This window comes from Peromyscus maniculatus, chromosome 5 (assembly GCF_049852395.1).
Source record: "Peromyscus maniculatus bairdii isolate BWxNUB_F1_BW_parent chromosome 5, HU_Pman_BW_mat_3.1, whole genome shotgun sequence".
Taxonomy (NCBI): Eukaryota; Metazoa; Chordata; class Mammalia; order Rodentia; family Cricetidae; genus Peromyscus; species Peromyscus maniculatus.
The window spans coordinates 58,526,063-58,538,318 of NC_134856.1; the positions used below are offsets into that span (position 1 = coordinate 58,526,063).

Sequence of the window (12,256 nt, forward strand, 5' to 3'; positions counted from 1 at the left end):
AACCTGGGCTTCATAGTGAAACCCTATTTCAAGAAAAAAAAAATAGTTCAAATTTTCCTAGTTGTTCCCAAAATATTCATCACAGTTGTTTGGTTGAAGGATGACCAATCAAAGGTGTTAATTTGGTGACCAAGTGCCATGGCTCCTTTCATCTAAAACAGTTTGCTCTTTTGTCTTCACATTACTATGACGAGTCCAGGCTAACCAAGTGTACAATGCCGTATTCCCTCGTGGTGAGATGCAGGTGCAGACTAAGCCCTGGCAAATGGATACGTGGGATGACATACGTGACCATGTCACAGCACTTCCGAAGTGTGGAACATGGGCTTGTCTTATCGGAGAGGTCCGTGTACGGACACTGAAACACAGGATTATCTTTTCCTCAAGCCCTCAACTCAACGGCTTAGCTTTTGTATGTGTAGAAGCCAGAGGTTGACACTGGATGTCTTCTGCAATTGCTATGCCTTCGTTTTTTTAGATAGGGTCTCTTAAAAAAATTGGAGCTCCCTCATTTGGCTAGACTGGTTGGCCAGCAAGCCCCAGGGATCCTTGTTTCCTACCCAGCAGGATAATAATGGTATTGATGATTCCAAGCACATGTCTGAATGATGAAGTATGGACGTTGAGTAAAACAAGCAACAGCATTCCTACAGGTGTGGAATGCCTACAGGTAGTCATAGTGCAACTGACTCATGTGCCTTCTCATTCTGACTCCTTCTTACCTTCAATTTTCTCTTGCAGCGTGTCCTCTGAAAGGTCTGAAGCTAATGCAGCCAGTTTACTCAGGCCAAGAAGGGTTTTTTTCTTTGCAAAGTAACGAGTTTCTGTGTTTGCCAAACCGAGCAGTGTCATATGAGCCTGCAATAAACAAAACAAGAAAATCACAAGAGGCTCTTGGAGGAGCTCAGCAAATACCAAACCCATTTCTTCTCAAAGAGGTCTGAAAGAAGACATGCTGGTAAGCAGTAAACCTACCTGGGATCAGTGCCAAAGCACTAAGCAATACATGTCGAACTCTCAAGCGAACACTGGCAAGCACTGGAAAGGGAGAATTAAAAATACCCACTCCATAACATCTGTGTATTCACTTAGCACTCTGTCATTAGCACAACTTTAGTTTGCACCGTTTTCACTCGTAAGGTGAGTTTTGCACATATGTGTTCCTGTTTTGCACATGCACATATGGTATATGCAGGCCAGAAATGTTCGGTGTCTATCAGTTGCTCTCTGATTTCTCTTATGAGGCAGGATCTCTCACTGAACGTGGAGCTCATAAACTAGGTAAGGCTGGCTGTCCAGTGAGCTCCTGGGATCTGCCTGTCTCTGTCTTTCCAGTATGAGATTATATGTGTGCGCTGCAGGCCTGGCTCTTCACATGGGTTCTCAGGATCCTAACTCAGGTCCTTACATTTGTGTAGCAAGCACTTTACTGACTGAGCCACCTTCCTAGATCCCATGATTTGAATTTTCATTACAAGTCATTAATAAAAAAATCCGGGGCTGGAGACATGGCTCAGAGGTTAAGAGCACTGGCTGCTGGTTGTTCTTCCAGAGGTCCTGAGTTCAATTCCCAGCAAACACACGGTGGCTCACAACCATCTATAATGAGATTTGGTGCCCTCTTCTGGTCTGCAGGCATACGTGTGGACAGACTACTGTATACATAATAAATAAATAAACTTCAAAAAAAAAAAAAAAAGACCAATGACTTTTATGTAAAATTAATAAAATATCTGTAATGTTAAAAACTGTAATAGACCAAGTACAGTGACCTACATTTGAAGTATGAGAAGTAAGACAATACCATTGCAACGATGTGAGAATATAGGAGGTATGCTGGTGAGATTTTTGTCAACTTGACACAAACCTAGATGTAGCTGGGAAGAAGGAATCTTAACTGAGAGATTACCTCTCTCAGAATGGCCTGTGGGCATGTCTGTTGGGGATATTTTCTCTACTGCTAATTGATGTAGGAGGGCCCATTGTGGGCAGTACTATGCTGGCCAGATGGGCTTGGGCTATATAAACAAGGTAGCTGAATGGGAGCCTGAAGAGAAGCCAGTAAACAACTTTCCTCTACGGTTCCTGCCTCTGCTTCTGTTTGAGTTTCTGTCTCAACTTCCTTCAATGATCACTGTGATTCTGGGATGTGTAAGCCAAATAAACCCTTCCTTCCCGAAGCTGTTCTTGGTCACAGTGTTTATCACTGCATCAGAAAGTAAATTTGGACAGGAAGTACATGTGTTAACAATCCATTAATAGCTTGTTTTAATAAAAAAAATGGTATGTTGGCACATCTTAACTATATCTATATATTCATAGAATGCAAGATGAAGTTTAAATAGATACATACAATAAGAAAGGTTAAATAAAGCTAGTTAACATATCTATACCATAAGAACTTATATTTGAGAGTCTGAGATGGCTTATCAGATAAACACACTTGGCACCTCGCCTCACCATCTGAGTTTAATCCCTAGAGTCTTTGGGAAAGAACTAACTTCCTCAAGTTGTCTTCTGACCTCTCCCCACCCCTACCCAGTGCTCATGCATATGCACACACGCAAAATGATGTAAGAGGATTTTAAGTCAGATATGGTGGCATATATTTTTAATCCCAGCACTCAGCAGGTAGAAACAAGTAGATCCCTGTGACTGGTCTATATAGTGAACGCCAGGTCAGCTAGAGCTACAAAGTGAGGCCCTGTCTCCAGCGAGAAAAGAAAAAATCCAGGCTGCATGGATATAAACAACACTTTAATTACTAAGACTCAGATTAATTAAAAATACTTAAACTGCATAACCAGCTGCTTCTCATAACCAAACCGTCTTACCTTTTCTAATTCTTGACTATTAATTTCATGTAACCAGCTGAGATGCTCATGGGCTTGCAAAAAATTTGCCAACTGTCCATGTTGAGAAATGGGCTGAGATAATAGTTTGCCCCGCTTTCCTTTTTCCAGGTACCAACGAAAGAGAAAGTCTGAAAAATTCTACAAAGAATACAGTAAGAATGTATCAAGTTAGTAAGACAGCTTTAAAATATAAAACACTAAGTAAGTCCCTCTCAAAGACCTCCTGGGAGAAATCTTCACATTTTTATTTTACATTTGTTATTTGTGTATGTGTGTGCCCTTGTATGTGCCATGGTGTACCTGTGGAGGTCAGAGGACAACCTGAGGAATGTCTGTTCTCCTACCATGGAGGTTCTGGAGCTCTAACTCAGGTCAGCAGGCCTGGCACTAAGCCACCTTGCAGTTCCCCGAATAGAATCTTTTAGCAAGTAATTCCTGTATTCTAAGAAGACCCGTGTTGGGGCTGGAGAGGTGGCTCAGCATTTAAATCACTGGCTGCTCTTACAGAGGAACCAGGTCCAATTTCCAGCTCCCACACAGCGGCTCACAACTCCAAATCCTGGTGACCCAACATCCTCTTCTGGCTTCCTTTAGCACTGGGCAGGCATGTGGTATATAGACATACATGCAGGCAAACATCCACATACATTTGATTAAAAAGCAAAACAAAACAAAACATGTGTTCCATACAGTTAGTGTCTATCCCACATGGACAATGCATTCTTACTCCTGAATTCAGCCATCTCTCTTGACAAACCTCGACTGGCTCAGCAGGGATCCTAAGAAGCAACGGTATGAGGCCTAGAAAGATGATTCAGCAGTGAAGAGCACTTGTTGCTCTTGCAGAAGACCTGGATTTGGTTCTCAGAATCACATGATAGCTCACAACCACCAATAACTACAGTTCCGGGGGATCTGATATCCTCTTCTGACCTCCTCAGGTACCAGGAATGCATATGTTGTACACATATTTGCGTGCAGGCACAACACTCATAAACATAAAAGAAATTAAGCAAGAAAGGAAGAAAAATTCCCATTGGCATCAGTGTTAATAACGGTCGACTGGCACACACTGGCCTTCATGAGAGCTGACTGCCAAATGTCGCTTTTAGAACTTAATTACATTAAAACCTGTTTTCAGCTGGGCACAGTGGCTTTACCCCAGCACTTCAGAGGGAATGGCAGGCTTAGTCTACAAAAGGAATTCCAGGTCAGACAGGAAAGAGATCCTATCTAGGAAAACAAAACCAAACCTGTTTTCCTCAGGCACACTGGTCATACCTACCTCAAGCCATTGACAGCCACTTACAACCAGTGGTTCCCTTTTTGGATAACACAAATATCTCAGTCATCACATGGAGTTCTATCAACAGCACCAAGAGGTGACACCCTAGAATGTCACCCTAAGGTGGAGTCCTATACAGATAACCAAATGAGCCAGTTGCCAAAATGCAATCCAAAGAAGCCCAAATGTCACCGGGTCTGGTGGTCCCCATATGGCATGCACCAAGTGTTGGGATGCTGGGAAGAATGACTGGAAAGCAGCAGTAAACAGTCCTTTGGTCTCCTAGTTTAGGAATTCTGCAGTAATGAGGAAGACTTGCCCAGGACAAAAAGAGCATCTCTTTCTAGTCTTTTCAAATACATCTAAAACTCAACTAAAATATTACATGATGTACAAAGCAGAAAAGCCTCATTGGCAATGTAAAAAGCAGGCAGCTGAAGCCAATCGGAGAATGACCAGACTGTGATGTCACAAAGGACAAAACCAAGCGGTGGTGGCACATGACTTTAATCCCAACACTTCGGAGATAAAAGCAGGCAGATCTCTGAGTTCAAGGCCAGCCTGGTCTATAGAGCGAGTTCCATGGCAGCCAAGGCTACACAGAGAAACCCTGTTTCCAAAAATAGAAAGAAAGAAAGAAAAAAGAAAAAGAAAAAAGTGCAAAACTATAGAAAATGTCAACAAAAATCCATAAAAAGAATTTTTAAACAGCCATGACCTTCAAAAGCATTCGGCACTGCTATACAACACATATTGCACTATGCCTAACACACAGGCCCTGTCACACAGACTTGGTAATGACAATGTCAACACAAATACAACTGTAGACTATTCAGCAACATGGTGTGCTTAAGACCATGTGCTCAGCAGAGGAATCTGTAGTGGTGTTCCGGATTTTAACAAAATTCCTTTGCTGTAGGTGAACTACTACTTCGCTCCAAGGTTAACTCATGGGGTAAACTGGCTAAACACAGAACAGTCTAGATCACCCTGCAGCATCGAAACAGGTACTTGGTCTAAGAACAGGAAGCTGGCCTCACAGCTGCTCACAGCAGAGCCTGGAGGAGCGCCCTGGGCTCTCTACAGGCAAGCTCTCGCTTGCTTGTGAGGACACCTGTTTCAAGTCTCACTCATGTTCCTGCTCCTAAGAGGTCTTACACGTTAGGGAGAGAATAGAATTCAAAGTTAGCCTGACCTGCTAGCTGATGCCTGTAACTCGAGCATTTGGGAGGTTGAGCTAGAATCTTGAGTTCCAGGACAGCCTGGTCCACAGAGTGAGATTATGTCTTAAAAACAAAACAAACCCCCAAAAGTAAAAGTTTAACATTTCTCAAAGGCCAGGAAACCTCTGAGTGTCTATGTGGTAGTTTGAATGAGATGTTCCTTACGTTTGGACATTTGGACGGTTGGTCCACAGTCAGTGCACTGTTTGGGTAGGTCTAGGAGGTATGGCCTTGCTAAAGGAAATATGTCACTGGGGGTGGGCTTTGAGAATTTAAAGACTCATACATTTCTATTCTCTTTGCTTGTGGTTCAAGATGTGAGACCCCAGCTTTCTATGGCCATACATTTGCTCTACCATCACAGACTATAACCCTCTGAAACCTTGAAACAAACTCTTCTATACATTGCCTTGGCAACGGCGTTTTATCACAGCAACAGAAAACTAATGAATATAATCTATTTACATAAGGAAGTGTCTGCTCGAAAGACAATGTAACGTGCAAATCTGCCATCTTCCCATCTAAATCATTCTTCACCTCAAAACCAAAACAGCATTCTGGAAAGGAAACCTCAGACAGTGTGGTATGTTTACAAGCACCCTGACACATACACCAGTGTGATTACCTGGTCAGCGAACTGGGTCATGTAGCGCTGGAGTCGGGCCTGGTTGTCTGTCTGTTCACACATCTGTACCAGGATATCAAAGTCGCAGTATTTCTCTGCCAGAGAAGCTGCCCATGGATACTGGCCTAGTGTGACTTCAGGAGAAAGAACAAATGATATAACAAACTATGTCCATTACTGATCCATCTGAACTTTCCGAAGAGGGAAACACAGCCCTGGATCCAGCATTACCTCCCCAGGTGAGATTCCCATCACTCACTAGAACAAACTTTCCGGACTCTGGACATGAAAGAAAACTGCTTTCTGCTCAGCAGCCACATTGGGCCACCTGTGCCCTTCACCAACCACTGCTAGGCTCTGTTCTAAAACCAGTTGCTCATGTGAAGGCCTGAGGGGCTGAGTTTGTTTGTTTTGACTCGGCCTCTCAAGTGCTGGGAAATGCCACCAAGCTCAGCATGCTGAACTCAATGACCAAGGGCATCTCCACAGCTTAACTTCCTGATTTTTTTTCCCAGTCAATTGAACCTCCTATGGTATTTGTACCAGAATAAGTAATTTTAAAAAGCTGGATATCGTGAATACAGGAAGCTATCCGAGTGTGCCTGGCTTTGTCTCTGTTCTCAGGTAGATAACTCTGCATGGACTGCACTGGGTGAGTTCTCCGACCTCCACCTGTCTTGCAGCCCACAGCCATTTCCAATCCAGACACTCACGAAGCGGAGAGAGGAGGTCCGATCTCTTCTGCAGGTATTCCACTTCCAGATTGCTGTATCTTTCTTGGTCACTGGATTTCTCTAAAGACTTCAGCTGGGAAACGTAACTGTCCAGAAAGCAGTCAATCAGTGCCACCAGCTGCTCCATTACAATGCTCCGGAGGTTGCTATCAGCTTGAGGGTACACCATCTGCAGGATGATCCCATGCTGGCGCATGATTGCTGTGCGGATACCGGACGGACCACTTGTAGCTGTAAAGTCCACAAAGTAACTTCCTAAGAAAGAGTTCCATGATGGAAAGGGAAAAGACCAACTGCCTAAAAAAATCAGGTTACCTCACTATTCTGGGAAAACAAAGCAGTGTTCAGGTGATGCCTGTTCATGCCCTGGTTGAACCCTATCTTTCTTCTCAGTGGAGATTTCCTTATCACAGGTCCATGTGATTCTTCTTCCTACTCAATTCTTTTAATGCTATTCTACTTACTCTGTGATATGAATATAACATACAGCCTATTTCTCCAAAGCCAGCATCTGTTTCTATGAAGGACTTGGTACTAAAACCTAACAGATGCATCATAAATCCACTCAGATAAAGAAATAACAGGGTGGGATCAATAAACTTAGTGAGTCTAGAGATGTCACTTGACTGTCCCTAGGGACTAAGACAACATCTCACATGCCAGACCAATAGGAACATGCTCCGAACAGCTGTCAACACTCCAGCACGGTACCTGTCCACGGCACATACTCTGGTTCCTGCCCTAGTGGTTCTTCCCGACTGTACATGGAGCTTCTGTTTAGGCGATAATGAGTGGCAGCCTGCAGCATGTCCTGGGAAAATGAAATGCATCATCACACATGGGAAGCAATAGGCTGTTGTTAATGCCATAATTCAGTTAATTTCTTTCTGTGGGATGCTGTGTCTAAGGAAGACTTGCAATACCAGCCTACCAATAAGAAAAACATTCAGCACTTGAAGGTTCTGCCTTCAAAAATTTGTTTTATTCCATAATTTAACTTCGTTTTGGAAAACTATGATAACCAAAAAAAAAAAAAAAAGAGCACTATAAAGTCTAATAGGTAAAACTGAATGAAACCCCTTAGGTAATAATTTAAGAAACAAATTTTGAGTAATTAAAGAATAGAAGGCAGATGTGGTGGTATGTGTTTACCCCAGGGAACTAGAAGGCTGAGGCTGAAACATGACTTCAATGCTAGAGAAATGAATGGATTTTGATAGCTACATTAACACCAATATCTGCAAAAATATAAGAGAGAAAAGTTTCCTCAAAGAAAAACTTTACCAAACAGAAAAAGATTACAGAAACTCATTAGTATGCACAAAGGAAATACTCAGAAATTTCATCAGTTCATAAAAATATAAGCTGTTCTAGCTTTTCGAACTTGACAAACAGCTGTAACCTCACTAGATCAGGGAACACGGAGCAGGCATAATAAGATAACCACTTTCTTGTCCCTCCCTATATTGGACTGTTGTTTGTTGACATCACTGTTGTGGTGTGGTACCTTGAGGACTGTATTGACATGGATCGCCACCTCTGCCCACTCCTGAGAGTCCAACGCAACATCACGCAGGACTTGTTCCTCATGCTCCAGCAGGCACTCGCAGATAGTGTCCACCTGGGACACCTGAGGGCAGACAGAGTCACAGTCATCAGACTCTTAGAGATAATGGATCCCATCTGGTAAGCTGTGTCTTCCCATCACTCACCAGACATTAATATATTGATTTTATGATGAAAGCAGATGTAAGACCAAAAGTCTTCAACTTTTTACAAACAGTTATTGTCCTTTTAGGTAATAAAAGGAACCTAGAGATGATTTATAGTACACTAGAAGATGTGTGTAGCTTGTATCTTACACCATTTTATTTACAGGACTTTTAGATTTAGGGGGTCTATAGGGCGGGGGATCTGAAACAAGTTCTCAGCATACATCAAGGATGACTATCTAACAAAAGCAAGCAAACAAACAAACAAACAAAAAAAACAACAAAAAAAAAAAGTGCCGGGCGGTGGTGGCGCACGCCTTTAATCCCAGCACTCGGAGGCAGAGCCAGGCGGATCTCTGTGAGTTCGAGGCCAGCCTGGGCTACCAAGTGAGTTCCAGGAAAGGCGCAAAGCTACACAGAGAAACCCTGTCTCGAAAAACCAAAAAAAACCAAAAAAAAAAAAAAAAAGCAAACGAAAGGCTACATGCTCTTACCCCCAGTCTTCAATGGTAGCAAACACAGCTCCTATGCTGTCCCAACACAGCCTATCTCTGAGTAGTTGGTACCACTTCCCCCCACGCCCCCAGGACAAGGTTTCTCTGGGTAACAGTCCTGGCTGTCCTGAAACTGCTTTTGTAGATCAGGCTGGCCTCAAACTCAGAGATCTGCCTACCTCTGCCTCCTGAGTGCTGGGATTAAAGGCGTGCGCCACCACCACTTGGCTAGCTAATACTACTTTTATGAAGCCTTGAATGGTCCCGGGCCTCTTCCCACAGTGAGTCAATGGCAAGGTGGGGGCTGCACCTCCAGGAGCAAGCCTATTGTTCTTTTACTTTCTATAAGGGCTACCAAAGCAGAACCCTCTCTCTACAGCTGAGCCGAGCAACCATCTCGTCTTAAAAAATAGCACCCTTTAGGAATATGATGTTGCTACTAGCAAGTGGACAGGAGAAAAGTAGTGCTCCAGAGGAGGGATGAGGGGAGGGGATGGTCGCTGAGACATAGGGAGTCAGCTGCACAGAAGCTTGGCCTTGGGCCAGTGAGATGACTCAGCAGGTAAAGGTGCCTCCTGCCATGCCATATGGCAAATTTGATCCCTGGGACCCGCATGGTGGAAGGAGAGAACGCCTTAAGTTGTCCTCTAACCTCCACATATATGCCATTATGTGTTGCATGTGCACACTTGCATGCCCATACACACACACACACACACACACACACACACACACACACACACACAAATGAGTAAAAACAAATAATGTTTTCTTTTTTAAAGAAGCTGGTCTTTGACAAAGGGGAAATGCCACCATGCTGGAGAGCAGCTACTCTGACCTTCTACCTGCTCAGTGCCCCAACTCTTCACCCCAGCAGCAAGCTAGAGGTCCGGGAGCCTACTGAACAAGAACAGCTTCCTGTGCTGGTCACACGGGAGCTGGAGAGACAAGGGAAAGGGGGAATCTCTTTCTCAGTCAACCATATGCCCCTCTTACAGGGCAAACAGTAAACAAGAGACACTGAGTAATAGGATTCATAAAGCAGGGAGCCCAAGTCAACATTTCAGTGAGGTCCTTTAACACTCTGCCCTGCCAGGGATGTCCACACACGGCACAGTGTGACGAAGATACAGGACGACAAGAACGAGGGTGTATCTGACCTCTCGAAAGAAGACATCGGCAGGAGTCAGGCTGGATGGGACCTCACACTCCCTCTTGTTCAGGGCGAGCAGGATAGCTGCATTCACCAGGTCAGGCAGCCGAGAGTGGTGGTTTTTGAGTGTGATGGCAGCTGACAGCTTTTCTGCATGTTCACAGAGCAGCAGTCGGGTAGCCATGGGCGTCCCTCTGATTGGATAAGAGCTCAGACGTCTAAACAAGCCGACCTCACAAAAACAAACAAACAAACAAACAAACAAACAAACAAAACAAGCACGTGTTCATAGAAAGTACTCATAGAAAATGTGGCCACATCCTCCTAGGGGCTTCCCTGCCACAGGCCCCTCTGGCTGCCACTGTTGCCAATGTGTACAAGGTGTGCTCACACAGCACCCACGCAGGGAAACGCAGAGGTTCTTGTCAGTCACCTCACCGTTACTATCCATGGCTATTACAGTTTTCAAAGCACTGTTTAGATATCATAATGATCAAATGGCTTTTCTGATTTGTACCAGTGACCCATCCTGGATCACAGACCTTTGGGAAATGGAAACTTGAATTTTGTTTTGTTTTGTTTTTTGAGACAGGGTTTCTTTGTGTAGCCATGGCTGTCCTGGAAATATCTCTGTAGAACTCATAGAGGTTCATCTGCCTCTGCCTCCCGAGTGCTGGGATTAAAGGCGTGCGTAGGCCACCACTGCCCAGCCCTGCTTATTCTCACAGAAAAAGTTACAGTTCCATGATTTAAATTCAAAATCTCCTCTTCTCTCACAGGTCACCAGGGAGTGCTCAGGGGAGCACTTTGAGTGCGGCTGCAGCTGTGCACTAAGATCATCCAGCCACACACCAGGACCACAGCCACAGTCTAGCATGGCTTCCTTCTCCATTCAGGAGAGGGTGGCTGCAAATACAAAAGTACTTCTTTCGAGCACTTGGTTGTATATGTGTCCTGCTCAGTGACAAAGCTATGGAGATGAGCTGGGCATGATGGCTCACTCTTTTGGATCTCTGTTTGAGGCTAGCCTGATCTACACAGTGAATTCTAGGCCAGACAGATTTATACAGCGAAACCCTGTTTTTGAAAAAAAAAAACAAAACAAAACTCCCCTTCAAGCCACAGAAAAGGAAACGCAGACACAAAAGGCACCACAGAATCGGGTCTGCACAGAAAGCTAGAGCGGTTGGCCTCCACCTTGCTGTGTGCCCACACCCTGGTTGTCTGTGGCTTCTGATAAGCAGTGTATCCACGTCTGTCACTAGCTCTCAGCACACAGCTTTGCAGTGTGACTCTGGCCCCCTCCCCAAGCCCTTCCATCTGGTCAATGCCAAGGTCCTCCCAACAATATAGAACCAATGTACAAAAACACAAAAATCTAGTTTCTACACAAAAGCATAAAGAACATCTGTATGAAATTGTTTGTACAAAATGCTGGATTCAGGCTGGTGAGACATCTCATTGGGAAATGCACGAGCCACCAAAACTGACACCTGGGTTGGATCTCTAGGAAGAAAGGACTCTCGAAAGTTGTCCTTTGACATCCACATGTGTGCCAGGGCCCTGGAACTGTTTACTGCTGCATCAGTATACAATCCAGGTCCCTCCAAGGACATACCCAGAGGGCAGGGGTATCTCACCGGGCTAGAATGCCAGGCCCACCCCTTAGCCCAGTGCTGATGCTTACTTGGTGAAGGAAGTCCACCAAGAGGCAGTGGGCTTTCATCTTGTCCTCCAGCTGGTGCAGAATGATCAGTGACGTATTGCTGAGCCCAGGGGCCTCTGTCAGAACACAGCAGCAAGGAATACACACAAAGCCAGTTTAGAACAGAAGCTGCTAGAAAGTAACAAGTTAAGAGGATCTAGAGGGAGAGGAGCACCAATCCTTAAAAAACTTAGTTAAGCACCCCAAGAGTTTTAGAACGGGACAGACAACTCAGTGGTGGCTCACATTTGTAATCTCACCTCTTGGTAAGCTGAGGCAGGAGACTGCTGAGTTCAAGGATAACCTGGGCTACAGAGTAAGTACCAGGACATCCTAGACTACCAAATGAGACCTTGCCTCAAAAGAGTTTTTAAATTCCGAGGACATCCTAGTAGGTTACTTACTTAAAACAAAAGGATCCCCTGGTTTTGCCACTGTATGATTTGGCTCCAAGAAGACAGCAAGGGAAC

General features: G+C 44.4%; 1 protein-coding gene across 1 annotated transcript in view; it reads right to left on the reverse strand.

Moving 5' to 3' along the window:
* The window catches only part of Nup133 (nucleoporin 133), a 50,143-nt gene that overhangs the window by 8,379 nt on the left and 29,508 nt on the right, over window positions 1–12,256 (reverse strand). Inside the window, exons 14-21 of the mRNA XM_076572314.1 lie at window positions 11,769–11,863; window positions 10,089–10,313; window positions 8,230–8,352; window positions 7,434–7,533; window positions 6,702–6,953; window positions 5,989–6,122; window positions 2,835–2,993; window positions 723–858 (exon numbers count right to left, since the gene is read on the reverse strand). Coding sequence (XP_076428429.1) covers window positions 723–858; window positions 2,835–2,993; window positions 5,989–6,122; window positions 6,702–6,953; window positions 7,434–7,533; window positions 8,230–8,352; window positions 10,089–10,313; window positions 11,769–11,863 — 1,224 coding nt within the window. The remainder of the gene's footprint in view (window positions 1–722; window positions 859–2,834; window positions 2,994–5,988; window positions 6,123–6,701; window positions 6,954–7,433; window positions 7,534–8,229; window positions 8,353–10,088; window positions 10,314–11,768; window positions 11,864–12,256) is intronic.